The 17,474-nt window shown below is 36.1% G+C and overlaps 1 protein-coding gene across 4 annotated transcripts in view; it reads left to right on the top strand.

Moving 5' to 3' along the window:
• PLCE1 (phospholipase C epsilon 1) overlaps window positions 1–17,474 on the top strand; it is a 136,557-nt gene that overhangs the window by 22,825 nt on the left and 96,258 nt on the right. For 3 of the 4 annotated variants that reach the window (XM_074544987.1, XM_074544988.1, XM_074544986.1), the window contains exon 2: window positions 474–2,068. In XM_074544987.1, coding sequence (XP_074401088.1) covers window positions 815–2,068 — 1,254 coding nt within the window. In that variant the 5' untranslated portion in view covers window positions 474–814. Of the gene's footprint in view, window positions 1–473; window positions 2,069–17,474 lie in introns of those variants that run through there. The other variant, XM_074544989.1, reaches the window with a different exon arrangement.

Here is a 17,474-nt window from a genome sequence, read left to right as displayed (position 1 = left end):
TACGATTTCATGGTAACAGCATACAGTTTAAGGAAAGCAAAAACCATATAACACCAAAACAATTGTAGTTGTACTTCTGAACACGAAAAGAATTGCTTAAAAGACAGTGTAGATTTAAAACTGTGTTCCTCAAAATGTTTTATCCCGGCTATGAGTCAGAAAAAAAATATGGAAAGTACATTTTCTCTTTTCCCTTTTTATTTATGTGTTCAATTTCATTGTTACAGCTTCAGACTAATAAGTTTTGTGCAGTCATGTGGCCTTCCGTAGTACAGTGGAGAAAGCTATTTAAATATGTAAAACATGACAATGATGACAGTCCAAAATTCTTCTGTGAAATTTTAAGACAGATTTAAATGTGTATTTTGGAATTCTCTAGGTTTCAGTACAATTATCTTGTGTTTGTAGTTGTGATGGTGAATTTTGTGCCATGGATGCTGTTTAATATCTCTATATATGTTTTTTCTCTACAGAAAAACAACTTTGTGGGTGCCCTGTGGGGAGATGCATCTGTGACCTGAAATATGTGTTTGGTCATCTACAGTCTGAGGCAACAGTATGTGGGCTATATATGACAGAAGAATTACTTGTGGATTCAGTCCAGCTGAATGGCTATGTCATAATAAAGAACTGGTTTAAAAATGTTAATGTCTCAAGCCATTAATCCAAGTTTGGGAAAGCCTGGCCGCCCAACAGTAAAAACAATGAATTTTTTGTAAACGTCGGTGCATAAAGAACAAGCGGTTGATATATATTTTACCATGTGTTCCCTGATTGTTTAGCACTGAATCTTTCATTACACTGAAATCATGGTATGAGGACCGGTGGGGAAGGCCCTCCCCCCATCCCCAGCACACATCCAGCAACTAGAGACTGTGTCAAGATGACCTCTGAGGAGATGACAGCGTCTGTTCTGGTCTCTGTGGTACAGGGTAAGGTGATAGCTGCCCAGTCAGCTGGAGATGAAAATACTGAAAATGCTTTGGACACCAGTGTTATAAGACATACAGCCAGTTCAGGAAGGCAAACCACACACAATCTGTCTTACTTACACAGACTTGAAGAAGAAAGTCTTCAGGGCTCAGTGCCCAAAATATTCCCTCTGGCTAAAGAACAACTGGCTAACGACAAGAGTAATGAAAACTTCTGGGAGAGGAACAACTCCATCTCTGATTCAGTGGAATTTTTTAACATTAACTGTAACATTGTACAGAAGAACTACAAGAGCAATATCTCCTGCAGCCAGTTGTATCAATCTTGTGGTCCTTTAGCAGGGGAAGAGGCATGCCTGGAAACTGGAATTCCTGTTTCTCTGGAAAGAGCCATGCTTGCTGAAATTCAGTTGAAAATGAATGGACCTTCATTAAGAAGCCAGACAGCAGTAAATAAGAATGACAGCAGTGATCCTGATAAAGTGGCCTTTTTTCACTTACATTGTGCTAGTGAAAGGAATATATCAAAGGCTTTGTGTGGTTTACACAAGAGCTTCCTTTTGGATGACTGCTTGCAGCCCACGAGTGATGGTGATGGTAACACCGCTGGTTCCTCAGCCTGCACTTGCAGCATAATGCAGTTAACAAATAATTGTGAGAATAAAAATGGACAGCAGTTGTATGAAGATGCTTTAAGGGATAAGTTCTTATGTCTGGAAAGAGCACCACGAAAGGTTAAAGTGGCATGCTCAGGTGACAACTTCTGTGGAAATAACTTTACTGGAAGGATGCCCTCAAAGCCCTTTCTGAGCCATTTTGAGGACTGCAGTGATAACTGTGAAGAAGAGCTGGAAGAGGATTTTTTTAGAAACAAAAAGGAACGTTCGACGCTATTAATAAGACGTTTCTGTAAAAATGATAAAGAGGTTAAAAAATCAGTTTATACTGGAACAAGAGCAATTTTTAGGACTTTACCATCAGGGCACATAGGAACTGTTGCTTGGAATTATGTTGAGCAAAGGAGAAACAACAGTGGCATGAAGCTTTCTAGGATTACAACAGAACAGCTAACTATAATTCAGTCCCTAATAAAATGGAAATTTAATTCCTGTCCTGAGAAGTCTTTATGGTATGAGGTAAGCTTTTCATAGTGTTTTTTGGTTTGGTTTTTTCTTGTTTTGTTTTGCTTCCTTTTTTGTTTTGATAAGGTGATGACCTTTCCATTAAAAAAGTGGCTTCAACTAGTAAATACTTAGTAACACTGAATGTGATATTTCACTTACCCACATTGAACAACCTTATGCTAAACACTGCTTTTCAGAAGAATGTATTGACATCTTCTAAAATTCTTTTGGTTTAAAATAGACATGTGGTAAATTATATGTGTATAAAATTTATACGTATATAGCTGTATACATATAGATCAGTATAAAAATGTGTATAGGTAAATATTTATGCCTAGATTTATGTATAAATTTGTTTCTTGATAAATATTCTTTTCATATAAGAATATAACACACCTATATACGGGATAAAAAGATAAATGCATTTTATAGATATTTCTATTTTAAACAGAAAAGGTATGTAATATACATTTATATTTTTCCATATATATGATAGGTATAAAATGATTAATTATAATTCTATGTAATTGAATATACATAACATATATGTATGTATAAACATTTGATGGATATAGTAATAATATAGTTGTTCCATAAATATAATAAAACCATTATATATGAGAGTATTAGATTACAGTGAAAAATTTGTTGCTCAGGAAAAGAAAGCACAGTATTTCCCCAAGTTGAAGGTATTTCTATTTCTTTTACACCTCTTTTACAATAATAAAACAAGTAATACTTGAATAAGGTACATTAATGTGCTGATACTGCCCTGGTTTGTGTTCCCTTAAGTTATGTAACACAATGAATATAAGTTTAGAATGAAATCATGAATGTATAAATTATTATAGAAATTACATAGCGCATTTTTAATATTTTAAGCACGTTCTTAATTATTTTAAGTAGTAAAAGATTTTCTGCACTGGTGGAAATTAAATAGTTGTTGATGTAATCTATAAAAGATTTTGACCACTGATTACTGAGCTTAGCAAAAAAAGGAGCTGTAGTTTTCCTGTGTTAAAATGTATGAATAAGCTGGAGGAAGGGGTAAAAATAATCAAGGTAAAGGAGTGTGTTGTCATATAAGCTATGCTTATAAATTGGTCCTGAATAAATGGAAATCTCTTCTTCTTGAAGAAATTTCTAGCAATTATTGCTCGGAGTCTTCAACAACTTCCAGTAGGAATGAAATGGAAGAAACTTACATATTCATCTATCATTTACATTCATGTGAGATCACAGAATCCTGTGGTAAAATTGATCAAACAAATATGAAGTTTTGTCAGTGATAAGGGAAGAGAGGACTCTGACTCCATGACAGTTGTGCCCTCCTGTAATAGACTCGTGTCCTTCTAGAAATTAGTATTTTTCCACTTAAGTAGTTAATTGAAGAGTTCTCTAAATGTGTATATGTCAGGTTTTTTACCGGTTTGCAGAGCTTTGTGGTACTGTTGATTGTTGTGAGATTCACCACACTGCTCAGTGGAAGTACACACTTGCTGGGACAGCAGATGCAGTGAAGAGGGCGTGATCACTGTCCCACAAAGGGGTGAATATAATTCTGTAGGTTTACTTAACATGGTGTATGAAATTTTATGGGGGAGAGATGGGGCAGTGTTTTGTATCTGAGATAGCTGAAGGATGTGTTTATATTTTTTCATTGAACATTTCCAATTTGACATGAGTTCCTTAGGTTCTATCGTGCTTGCCTGTTTAACCACTTTCCACCACTGCTGTATAATACAGAATATACAGCATTTTGCGGTGGGAGAGCTTTAATTTGAAGATTTTTTTGTAGTCTATGTATATGAAATAAAAGTAGTAAGTACTCACTGAATAATTATTTAAGTAGAAAAAGTTCTGTCTCCAAGTCAGCAAAAGATAAACAGGCACTGTAAAGCGCTTTGCATAACTACAATGCACAGAATGGCACATGGTCAGAAAAAGCTTAAAACCACGTTTCTAAGTCTTTCTTCATCCAGATGGACACTAAAACTGTTTTCCTTCTTATCAACCTCTGTATATAATCTCCTTATATACAACATGCATCAAGTTCTCTTAGCATTGTTTTCTTGTTATTTTAGTGTAGAATATTGTTTTTGTAATAGTATTTGTATGGGTTTATGGCTTATATTATTAGCATTATAGATGGATTTACACAAACATAGAAATTAACTTAATGGATGTGATAAATATATGGACCTATTGAATGTATGCACTGGGTTAAAATAATTTAATGAATTATGGGCATTTGTAGGAATCTTTCACGCTAATAATCAAAGGAAGAAGGAAAAAGTAATAAATGAATGTGGTAATTTGTTCTTCCTTTCCCCTTATCTCACCCTTTGAGCATGCATTCTGTATGGAACAGCTAAGTGAACAGTAGTTCTGTTCTTCAAGAGGAAAAAAAAGTTGGAGAAATTAAGTTTTCATAGCAGTACTGGTGCAACATGGAACAATAGAGACCTTTATATTTTAAAGTAGGAAAATGTGGGTCTCATTTGTGCATATCCCTTACATAAAAGTTCTAGCTCTAATAAAGGAAAGGCACTGAAATGTCGTTTGGTTAAGTGATTTTTTCTTTTTTCTTCCTCTGCTTAGGGAGGTGGGCCTAAGGATTTGCGCTGTATTGAAAATATGTGATGTTACATTTTTCTTCATGTAGCATATTATTACTGTTGATAGGTATTTCATATGCAGATTTAGACTCCTCTGGATTTAATGTATGTTTTGTATGAAGAGAGAAGATCTTTATCTTGAATATTTTTTCTAATTTTGCACTTAATTTTTGTAGCTAAATTCAGGCAGCATTTCCCCTTATTGGATGGGTGTGTGTAACGGGGCTGTTGTATCTGTTCAGGAGACACCTACCTGTCTGTGTTGGAACAGTGCAAACCCCTCACATTAGTACATATTCAGACATATTCAGGGAGTCACAAGTGCAAAGAGTTTGCCCTAAAACAAATAATGAGAGTGCAGACTCTGGTGTTGGCTTTGCTTGAACAGGGATCCGCTGCTTAGGTTGAGTTCAGCTGCGCTGTGTTAGCAATCTGATTAATTCCTAGAGTCAGAGTTTCTGGGATCTGTGAGAGATGTAAGGTTCACAGAGCTGAAATACACTTTGGTTTTTGCTGGTATGATGGTGATTTTGCCATGGTGGTAAAGTAATGTGACAAAAGTGAACCTGTCCACCATTGACTAAGATAAGAAATCTGGGCAGCTCACTAAACTTTCACGGAGTGATTCTCTCAAGCTCTGGAAGTGACCTCAAGATCTGCAGATGGCAGCTGCAACAACATAGTTGCAGTGCATAATAGCTAAATTCTTTAGTTAAGCTTATTTTGTAGGCGTCAGTACTATGTCTGCTGTGTCATTACATTCCTGGTGCCAGCAGTTTGAGCTTTAAGAAGCAAGAACTCTGCTGCCTTGCTCAACTCCGCTCAGATGAAAGTTAGCACTCTAATATACCTGATGTTCTTCATAGTTGCTAAGTTAGTAAAATGCCAAATACTAATTGGGCAGCAATTAAAGAAAATATTAATTGCTCCATGTCTGTTCCCATGGAGAATAGTGATTCTGTAATAGATTTACCTTGTGGGAGTTTTTCATAATTCATGCAATGGTTTGGTATAGTACCTCAGTATTTGTTAGCGTGAGGTTTATTCCCCTGTAGTGTCCATGGTGCTTTTATGACTCCTGTGTTAAATAAATGTAATGCAAAGATTTGTGATATGCATGGCTAATGTAAGAAGTTGCATGTGAAGATTTCTTTATTTCCATGAAGTTGAGCTATAATCAGTTGGTGGTGTCTGTTAACAAAAATTTCAGGGAGAAAAAAGATTTGGAGGTAAAAAATGTTTATTTTTGTAAACATTTCATAAAAATCTATATTTTAAAATTTTTATTAAGGTGGAATATAAAATAGTCATTTTGGATAATATTTTTTAACAAATAGAGCTAGGCAGAAGTTTTCTGTTTAATATATAATATTTTAATTGTTGTTGATAATTGATTTTTAATTCTTAATAGATTATTAGTTACAGTAAACATTTTGTAATTAATATAAATATTGATTTTAATTTTTGAACCTTTAGAGAGATCTCAGTTCCCTCCCTTTGCTGTCCTCCTCCCTTCCAGAGCTGTATCAGCAATTCTAGTCAGTGCATGCTTTTGTGGCATTTCTGAAAATACAGATAGATTGAGTATTTCACTATCAGTCATGGAAATGATTGCTTAGGCTATTTCAACAACAGCTGCATTAACCAAATGCAGGAACTCAATTTTTCACATGTTGAGTTAATTGTAACCTTAACTTGTCAATATTTATCACAATAAAGAGTGCAACTCTCTTTTTTATCTAGTAGTATTTTGGAAGATACACTTTTCCAATGTATTCAAAACCTAATTTATATAATGAAGAGGCCCATATTGATTCTTAAGAAGTGAAAGAAAAACTTGCAAGCATTTGATTACCCTCTGTGCTGGTATGAATTAGCAGTACAGAGTCCCCGTTTGTGTGCTGTGTTTCAGTCACAACGGATCTGAGCTATTGCACAGAGGGCTTGTGGAGTGTCCGCATGAAGTTACCTGGACACAAGTCTTGTTAGTAAAGTTATTCTGCCAAACTCTCTGAGATTCACAACACACAAAGCAGTCTAAAAAAATTAAATTATTACTGACTTTCACTTCTGGGTTGTTTTTAATTGTTTCTGTAGGAATTTCAGGTCTGGGTTTGCTGTCATACCTTATTTCTGTTAGAATTATGTGCTTTTCCCACAGTTTTTTACTTTTTGCTACATATTTTAAAATATAGAATTCTTTAAATGGACTTTTACTCTCTTCCTTCACAGTTTTCCCTGCATACCTGAAATGTAACATTGCTTTTCAGGCTAACATTTATGCTGTACTTGTACTTGTATTTAACAAAAAAGGCTACTTTGTGATTCTATGGTGTGGACCACAGGCAGATTTGAGCTTTTTCAGCTTTCCATTTTGAAATAAAATTTCTAGTCTAGCATGCTGAAAGGAATTTACAGGAAATAATGACATAAAGCAAATAATCTGCAAGTGGTTGGAGTGTTTCTCCACTCTAACAATAATTTTTTTATCTGACTGTGCATGAGTATTTTGCCTGTTAAAATGCCATTGTGCTTTTTAGACATAAAGGTGTATTTACTTATGGTAAAGTAGTTGGTAGGTAAGGACAAACAGGTTTTTATTCTACCTGGACCCAGTATTTCTCATTTCTTTGTTTAAAGAAAGAAGTTAATGAGCAGAATTGACTATTTGGAAAAAAATCAGGGAAGGAGGAGAAAAGCCAAATAGGCATGAAATTATGTTTTCCCTTCAGTAAGTACTGTAAAAATAAATGGAACTTTTAAAAATGAAGGTCTTTACTTGTATTTGCTTTGGGTTCAGTTACTCCAGCTTTACAGGCTAGCTTTAAAACCAGAAAACTTACCCTCTGTCTGTAGAAGTCATTTTACTGCCATAATGTGATAGGGTTTGAGCTAAATTGCTTAATATTTTGTATTATTTTACAGTTGCCTTATACCTTTAACAACATTGGGCCAAATTATGAACAATAAGTTTTAGCTGTGACCACACTTAGGTATTTAGAGCCAATAGTGTGGGAGTCTTGGCAAGAACATTATATTATGCTTTCAGTTTTTCCACATTTTCTGTCTTTCCTTCTAGTGACTGTTCATTAACTGTAAAGCAGCATGAAGTTCTGGTTTAGAAAATCTCCCTGCAGCACATTAAAGGGTTCATTTTAGAGTGTTAGAGTTGGACACTTTTCTAAATTCTTTCTCAGTTGAAACTAAGTTATCTCCATTACCTGTATGAACTGTTGAAAAGTTGGGTTGTTTACTCTGGTGTAAGTTAATAAAAACTGTGCCATATAAACATGACTCTCTTGGTGAGTGAATAACTAAAATTTGAATTTATGAGATTTCATATACATTTTAATTTATCTTGCTTTTCTACAGTCTTTCAGAATATTTTTTAAAAAATTTTCTAAAATGAAGTAAGCTTGGCTTGACAGTAGTTGGTGGGCATATACCTAAACAGTATGATATTTCAAGAACAACTTAGAGGAAAAATGTCTGTTGGAAAATTTTATTTTGCCACAATATCTAAGCCATCCTCCATGAGATATGAGGCTATTTGGTTCTTCTGTGTGTGAAAAGTGCTTTGATAATGTACAGTTATGAGCCCTCTGGTCGTGAAATTTTCTTGAAAATATGGACTAGTGGCAACCTAAAAGTGAAAATAAAGATTGAATATAATACAGCCATTGAGCACTGTCCAAGAATGCCCACTTGGCTGGGCTACCAAGTGCCAGGGGGTCTGAGGGTGCTCCCCCACCCATCAGCGCTAATGGCACCAGGGCAGCGCTGGAGCCAGGCTGGCTCAGGGCGCTGTGACAGCACACAGCCTCCGTCAGGAGTGCTGCCAGTGGGGCAGTGCTGGAAACAACAGCCCTGACATTTGTAGCCACTTTTTCATTTTCTTTCCTTTTTAGAATTTTTGTTGTCCTAATAATTTCACTAGACAATGATATAGTTAGACACTATTATTTACCTGTAAAACACGCGTATCAGACAGTGCTTCTATTGTCCTGCAAATCGCGTGAAAGTACAAATTTGTTTAATATTTTCAACTGTAACCAGATACGTTAATTTTTGAACTGAGATTGAAGACTTGCTTTTAGTATAGAAAATAATGGAAGATGGAGACCTACAGAGAAGGTTGCTGGGATAGCACAGAAGAATACAAAAGCAATGAAAAAGTTTATTTTTGTCTTGAAATCAGCACCTGCACTTGTTGCAGGACTCTGAATACTCTAATGAACTCTCATGAAAGTAGGGTTTTTTTTTCTCTTAGCTTTTCCAGTAACTGTAATGCCTGTTGAGTGTTGCTACCATTTGGACTTTGAATCCACAGTAAAATAATGTAATCTTCTTTTAAGGTGATTAAAAGTGATTGTTATGTACTGGTTATTTTCATGCTAGTCTCTCAACACTGTAAATATTGTTTTCGAGCAATCAGAATGGATACAGGCCTTCATTAGTAAATAGTGGACAAAACAAAGGAGGTATTATTAGCTGCTCCAGTTTCATGTTACAGCAGTCATAGTTCTTAGAGTGTTTAGGAATTCGCTTCAAGTATTAGAGAATGGGTGAAATCCTGGTCATACTGTAATCTTTTAAAATCTCCTATTGGGATAATGTTACTTGGAGGGAGAAAAAGAAGCATGTGCAGAATGAAGCTATTGGTTTCATGTGAACCATAGTTTTATGTCAAATGTTTTAAGAGACAGACAAGCTTATATTAAGCGCTTTTAAAACGACAGTTTTATACTAAAAATATTCCCTATATAAATGTATATTTATTGTAATATAAATCAGGTGGGATCATTAACTTAATAAATAAAAGTTCCCTCAGTCCCTATCAGTTGTTTATGCTGTTTTTTACTGGTCATGTTATCACAGTGCTTGGAAGCCCTGCTTCTGGACTCGAGTCTGTGTCCTAGCTGTTTTACAAACAAGTGATGATCTCATCTGTTCTCTAGACTTAGAGGCAGTTGGTTGTTAGTGAGCTCACTCAGAGTTTGAAGATAAACTTCTCCCAAACACTCTCCATATGCTGTGGCTAGATTTCCTTTTATCCTCAGCAAGCTCAGTAGCTGTGTGCTGCACTGTAGTCTGCACAAGAGACATATCCTGTAAGTTTCCAGTGAAGGGGAGGGGGTGGAAACCCACCTTCAAATTTACCTACCAGTTATTAAAATTAATGTTAAGGAACTTTGTAGTTACAAGCATAAAAGTAAAGAAAAACCAAGTTTTTAATAAAAATGTATATAACCAATCAACTATGAACTACTTCTAGGCTGAATAAAAATCTGAATGATAGTTCTGGATGGTTTGTCTTTCAGAAAAAAACATAAGAATGTATCTGAGGCCTGGAGAATTTTTCTAAATGTGATTTTGTATTGAATCAAGAAAATTATCCATAGAGCAAACTGCCCTCCATCTCCTGATTTAAATCCTTGAGTAACTTTGCAGACTTAAAACATCCTGCAGCATGCTTGAAGCCATTATCGTTCTGACCCTTGCATATGTGAGATTTTTTGACTTTATAGAAGCACATTGCTGTTGTCATGGGAGCTGTAACATTGGACTTCCTGTCTGCTGTTTGCAGTCTTGGGATTGCATTGGTGGCTTGTGTATGTCAATGTATGCATTTTCAAGGGAAAACATGTTATTTAATGAGCATTCAGAATATTACCCTTTCAAGAAAGTTACTTGTATTCTGGGTTACCTATATGTCTTTTTGAAACTTACCTTACTTGAAATGCAGTCAAGAGGAACTAAAAAAGTGCAAAACCTTTTGCTATGTGACCATTTCATTGAGATGTAGTAGTGATTTACTGTCAGCATAAAGGAATTTTTGGTCTATTCACACCAAGTCACTCAACAGGGTTGGGGCTGCAGAAAAGATAGAGGTTATCTATAAGCATGAAGTATAACATGAAGCATGTTTTACAGCAGTGTATTAATTTTCTTGTTTTCTGTAAGTACAGAAATAGAGAGGTTTGTTTCTTTTTTATTGTTTTTCTTAACCAACAGATTGTGGATGGACATCTATTATAGTTTAAATGCATTTGAGCAACAAAGTTCTTTCATCTTTAGTGGGCATTTGTGAATCATTGCATATCTAATTTAGCTCGCATAGTGATTCTTTGCAATTGGTTTGTAAAAACTGCAAATCCAGCCTTTGTAAATGATGATCACTTTTGAGTCATATTTTTTTCTAGTTTTGAATAAATTTCTCATCACACATTGGTTTTGCCCAGCTGTTTCCTGTTTTTCCTCCCAGTGGTTCAGCTGCTGAGGAGATAAATGCATCAATGGTTTGTTTCAGAATTAAATTACCTTTATAAAATGATGGAAGAGTACAACAAATATGTTGGACACCATTACAAGTATGAAGTTATGCTGAAATTCAAGAGATGAAGTACTATTTGCTATTCCTAGGTGTTTCATACTGCAGGGCATTTGCCACACCAGGAACTCACTTGATACAGAATTACCAGAATTACCATCGGAAATACCAGGATAAAGCTTTGTGTGGGGAATTTGGATGTGTGTGATGGAATTTTCAAGCAGTTCCAGGTTTTTGTGTTTGCATGAGGATATTTTGATTTATCTGGTATATCATCTACATAATTACCAGACCCTTACATCATATTTGTCCTGTTCTGCTACCCCCAGGTTTTGGACTGCTTTGGATAGATAACAGCTTCATTTTTGTAATCATACAAATAACTTTGGAATTTTAAAACTGAATTTGATATATATTTTCAGAATAAAGCAGGGCTGGTGTATCAGGGAAGACAGAGAATAGTTGGTATATTACCTGCCTATTAGAGCTGGCTTGTTCAGTACACTTTGTTTCTGTTTTGTTCATGGTGAACTGACTCCATATCCACATAGAGACCAGCTGTGTTTTGTCCTTGCTTCAGACGTCTTTCTTCAGGACCTTTGAATGAATTATTACTAACCCAAAAGGTGTTTATATAGATAATAAAGAAAATATTGCTCCCTATCTTCAGATTTGAAGTAATTTCTGTGTAGGATTGTAGAAAGATCACCTGTTGCCCCAGATTTGTTTTGCTCTAGAATAGCAGGCTGTTCTGTGGCATCCAGCTGCACCTGTCCCTCGTGCTGTTTTAGTCCTCCCCGGAGAGCTGAGTGGGCAGATTTTATTTAGTCTGCGCCCTCTGGCATGATAGAAAAGCACACAGAGACAGTTGGTAGCATGTCTTCTCCCATGGTCAGTCCCCTGGGCTGAGGGATTTAAATATTCTTTGCTGTTGGGTCACTGAGTTTCTTATCAGTGAGTAGCAGAGGAAGAGCTGGGTCTGTAGTGAAGGCTCCAGAACCTCAGGGCATGCGTTTGCTTCCTTGGACAATGTACCTGAACTATTTTATTACCCATTTGTAGGCTTATTCCATTCCCATTTTAAGGGCTCTGCAGTCTTCTACACATGCCAGCCTTAACAGTATTTACCTCAGGATATAGTCCAGCTCTTGCCATTTGAAAAAGTTTCACCGCTGCAGTTTGCACTCTCTTCATTTCTCTATGGCTTTTCCAGGCTCCTTCTCCCTGCGTTCCTTTTGGTGGCTGACTGCAAGATCTGCTCTCTCTTTCAAGGCTTCCTGACCTTGGAAGTCTCCATGGGAATTCTCATTAAATTCAGTGATAGGAAGGGGGAAGCATACTCTCCTAAGTAGCTTTGCTGTTTTTACAGCAAGCGTATCGAATGGTTTTCTGATCTTGTCTTCTAGTGCCATTCTTGAGCTTACCTTCAGCATGCTTACTATTCCCTACCCTGGTGATCTTGATGGGGATCTCCTTTATTCGTAATTTTCTTTATAGAGGGCAAGAATTTCCCAATATATTTTTCTTTAGTTCTCTACTATTAGATAGTACTTTTTTGTAATATTCACAATCTACGTTCAGCCAAGTCCAGTACTTAAGGCTGAAATTCCTTCTTCATGAAATTGCATGGTCTTAATGGGCATTTCTACTTATAAAAGTCCAGCTTTGTGGAGCTCACATTCCCATGCGGCATCTGTTGCATTTTTAGCTATTATATGTCAGTTTAAAATTTTGTTTTGTCCTCTTGTTTTCCATATTATTTTTAGGGATTTTTTTTCATGTGAGGTTCGGTAAACAGCATTCAAACTTTACATTGGGTGATTGATATGCAAATGGTTGTACTGTTACACTTCAAGACTGCAATTTCCTTTCCTAAAGAGTTGGTATTTTTGGCCAAAGTTAAATCAAACTATAATAGAGCATAGTACGTTTGTAAGGGGTTTTTTTCTACTGTACTCATCAGGAAATAATAAGTATTTGCTAATTAATATTTATATTAGGCAGTGATGACCAGATTCCCCTAATCCTTGCTAAATTTAAATTCTGCCAGTCTGCCAAAAACCACAAGGAAAACAACAGCCAAGATGAAAGCAGATTCACAGGACATACCCATGTGGTTGTGACTCAGTGAATCTAAGAGAACAAAACCTTTAAAACCCCTTTTTTTAAAGTAAAAGACATGGAAATTGATTTAACAGTAGTGGGCGAACTTGCTAATTGGGTATGAAAGGTAGTTAACTGAAAGAACTAATGAAAAGGAGCCAGTGTTCTATGACAAACTTGGAAGGAAAATAAAAGAGATAGTTGACAAAGCGTCCTTTGAGTTTTGGAACTTGAAAAATGTAGAGAGCAAAAACCGACAAAATCTTGTTTTGAAACCTAACCAGAACTAAGAGATTTGCTGGTTTTCTGTGGAACTAAGACATATGTAAACCAGTGCTAATGCTGTCATGATAGTTATGCACAGAGTTTGTACTTTCAAGTAGAAATATAAAGAAAGTTAATAGAATTTGGAGAGAGATTACCTGTCATCATTTGATTTGTAAATCATTTGAATTGAGACACTTTGGCAAAGCTTGATGTGACAAGGCCAAGCATGTGTGGCAAGGCTCAGTAGTTGGGCAGTTTTACTACCTTCTTGGATTTTTAATTGCATGATATTTTATAGGGTTTTTTTCCTCAACAACATTTCTGTCATGGAAAATATTTGACAAACTGACCTGCTTTTTAAAAAATGGTTGTTAGTTTAAAAAAGACAGATCTTCAAGAAGATTTAGTGTCTCAAGTTTGATAAAAATTGGTTTTAATTTCTTACCTGATCAACAAATGAAATTAAATAACGAAATAGAATGGCACATAATTTTGGAAACCTTAGAATTACAAAGTTTCTTAGAAGACTAAGATGAGGCATATCAAAATATTTAACACTGCTGCTGCTAGTTTGAGTCTGCGCTTTCAGAGACTTGCAGACTTCCACCTTTCTCCCAGAGACAAGGAGCAGAGCTCCCCACTTTCCTTGCTCATATATTACATTGCCACAGTACTGGCTGTATTTGTGTGCATACAAGAGGAGGTTTTTGGTTGCTTAGCTGACATTTGTGTGTCATTAATAGTATGTGGACCACAGCTTGGAAACCCATGACTGAGTCCATGACTTTGTTGGATCAAATTGTGACATTTTTGACTGAGATGACATTATTTGCTTTATGTTCTTTTGATAAATACTATGTTGGGCTCCATAAAGACAGTCTAGACCATTAAGTTGTTTTCATGTTTGGAAAACAGCCTGTTAGCATCCCTTATGTCTTAGGCTTGTCCTGAATCACATCATAGAGCCTCTCTTTGTGCCTGTGTCAGTTCCAGCTGCTTGGGAGGGAGTTCCACAGCTGTACCAGGGACCTGGAGCAGCTGCTTGGTGAACAGGGGCTCAATGGCACAGCATGTCTGCAGGACTGTAAAACCAGTTTCAGGGTTTACAGATATTTTTATAAAAACCTTGCCATGTTGTTAGGCCAAGATGTTAAGATATTAAAAGTCTTTGATACCCATTAAGACTGGGGAAAAAAGTTCTTGATGACTTGTCAAGATTACCATTGTAGGATAACAGAGGTTTGAGGCATGTTTTTCTACAATAGATTATTCATTATTTTGTATGGTGGAAAACCATACTATATTTTCTTCTAGATATTTGCCTCATTGTAATTCTTTTCATTAAGAATCATTTATAAAATTGATTAAGCATTGACAAAATGCTAACTGGAAATTTGAAACCACGCTGTTTTTGAAAGACAGCAGTGTTGTTGCCACTGAGCATTCAGCAGTTTTGATTTTTGTACTTCTTTAATTTTTAACTTCTTTGTGCAAGCAAGTACTATAGGCAAGTCACTGGTACCAGTTTTTTTTCTCTAGGCCAGGAGAGAAGTGCTCATTAACATACTTTACCTGATATTTTCTTCTATATGATCAGTAGTTAGAGGATCTCCTTATTAGTATATCCATTAGCATGTGATTCAGCACTTGATCCTCTACATTTATTGACATAAGACTTAGGTAAGAATGAAGGGCATAAAAGAAATTATATTTTGTGTGTCCTGCCTGAATCAAGTTTGGTCATAGGATTTGCTTGGATCAGATGGCTGTAGGACCATTAGATTTTGTACGTCCCTGGTTCAAAGACTATTTGCATTTTGCTAATTGTTGCACGTTGCTCCTCTCCAGCCAGCTGTTGCCATGTTGTCCAACACAATGCTTTTAACTTAGCCTAATACCATGGACAGATACAATTGGTCTGGCTGACATCAGCCAATGAAAGCATGAAAGTTTGAACTGTTTGTCAGAGTTGAGTCCCGAAAACAAGATGGAGATGATCTGAGAAAGCTTTGTTTATACAGTAATTCTCATTTTACTTTTCTGAAGTTAGACTTCACACTTTGGTGCTATTCAGAAAGTATTGCAGCCAAAATTGTGTGTTTAAATTAGACATAGAAATTTCCTAATTAGTCTGCTCGCAAAACTACCGTGATTTTCAAGATGCTGAATGCCCTGTGTTCCTCATAATTAGACAGCAACAGTTAGAAGTCTTAGGGATTTACAGGTTTGATTTTTAGGAGTCCAGTTTGAAAATTGGGCCTTCGTTTCACTGAAACACTCTTTGAAAGTATTGACAGGGCTGCTGCATCACTGTCATCACTGATTTCCACTTAGACCTGGTTTGGATGTGTATGTACGTGCACATACATATATAATCAGGAGTAACTGTCAGAATGTGGTATGATACCCATGATGATAAAATATTTGTACTTCTGCAGTCCTTTTGACAATAAGGCTTCATTAGATAAGAATCTTTATACTATATGTATACTGACCCAGATCTCTGCAAGGATAGTTTTACAGGTGTAACTTTCCCAACAGAACTGTGTTAGCGTCTCCTTGCTAGGAGAGCAAAGGCTAAGGTTTCAAAACAGCTCACAGATGGGCTTGTGTGTATTTTATATGTGGGAATTATCTCATTTTTCCATACCGTGGTTACAGAACACGTATTTTCATTTGTTAAAACTGTATGAATACTAAAATATAATTAAAATTTGTATATTAGAAGAAAAAGAAATAGGAAAAATCTGATCTTTGCACCTGTCATTGAAACTGTACTATATTTGAAGTAAAATGTGAGGTATATGCCATCTGGTGGATAGAATAATTCATACAGTTTTACTGCAAATCTTGATATATATTCTCTGCTGCATTATCACTTTTAATTGGCATTGGTGGGTATTTCTTCAGTCAGAAAGGGAAAAAAGCCCTGAAAACTGAATTTGAGGCAAAATGGAATTCCAGACTTGGTGCTGGTGTTTGATTAGACAACTGGATGCTTGGAAGAAAAACTCCAAAGCCCAAATGGTAATGAAACCATTTTCCCCCACTTCAAATATTAATTCTAAATGTTTAAAATTGTGTACCAACTAGTCAAAGATCATACCTGACAGACCTTTCTCCAGGCTCTGGCTTGTTGCAGATGATGAGGTGTTTGCCATGGCTGTTGCTGTATCTGCACTGGCACAGCAGTGGGGCTGGGGCAGCCTTTCTGAGCCCCTGCAGCCGTGTCCCACAGCATCATTCAGGTGCCTTTGCCTGCAGGTCACAATTCCATTTTCCCACCCATTTGGAGCACAGTTTCATTGAATATCATTTTCTGCAGAAAGCTGTGCTTCTAAAACTGTTGGATTGCTGGTTGGGGTGAATGCAGGGGTGACTTGACTATTTGAAAAGCCTAGGTTAGGCAGATACACTAGAGAGCATGGCCACTATCCAGTATTTCTCTTGGCACACAATGCTGCAGGGGGGCATGGCTTCATGGTACCCATCTCAGGATGGTTTATGGAATAGACATAGTATGGGATAACAAGTGGAGCAGTTGATAGAGAATTTCTGTTATACTGATGAATAGTTTATATTCTTTGCTCTTTTATGGACATGACGGAATGTAACATCCTGTTAATCTACTGGAAGACTGATAGTACAGCTCTCTTGTTTTTTCTTCAGATTGACTGACCCAATATCTGCAATTAAAATATCTAAAATTAGTTTTTCAAAATTTACTATTTACTTGCTTTAAACTTTAAACTTATTTACTTACTTTAAACTTGCTTTTAACTTTTTCGAAACTTACTATTAGCCTATTAGAAAATAATGGAAGTACTTCATAATATCTTTCATACTGGGATTTACTACAGATTTGATCTAATAAAAGCACGTTTGTGCTTAGAGTCTGAAAAGGAACAGATTATTGAATTACATTGTAATCAATGCATGTATGAAATGGAATTGTCATCACCATGTTATGTCATTGTTCCACTAGCTAATGAAAAGGCAAGGAAAGAGCTGAAATACAATACAGTGGAAAAAACAAGTAATGCTATTGCTTCCACATGCTCCTGATTTCCCTAATTCACACTAGCTCAGGTGTCTGGAG

The sequence above is a fragment of the Zonotrichia albicollis genome, chromosome 7, assembly GCF_047830755.1.
Source record: "Zonotrichia albicollis isolate bZonAlb1 chromosome 7, bZonAlb1.hap1, whole genome shotgun sequence".
NCBI classification, from domain to species: domain Eukaryota; kingdom Metazoa; phylum Chordata; class Aves; order Passeriformes; family Passerellidae; genus Zonotrichia; species Zonotrichia albicollis.
The sequence above is the reverse complement of the archived record's forward strand: the minus strand, read 5'-3'. Positions and strand labels throughout refer to the sequence as shown.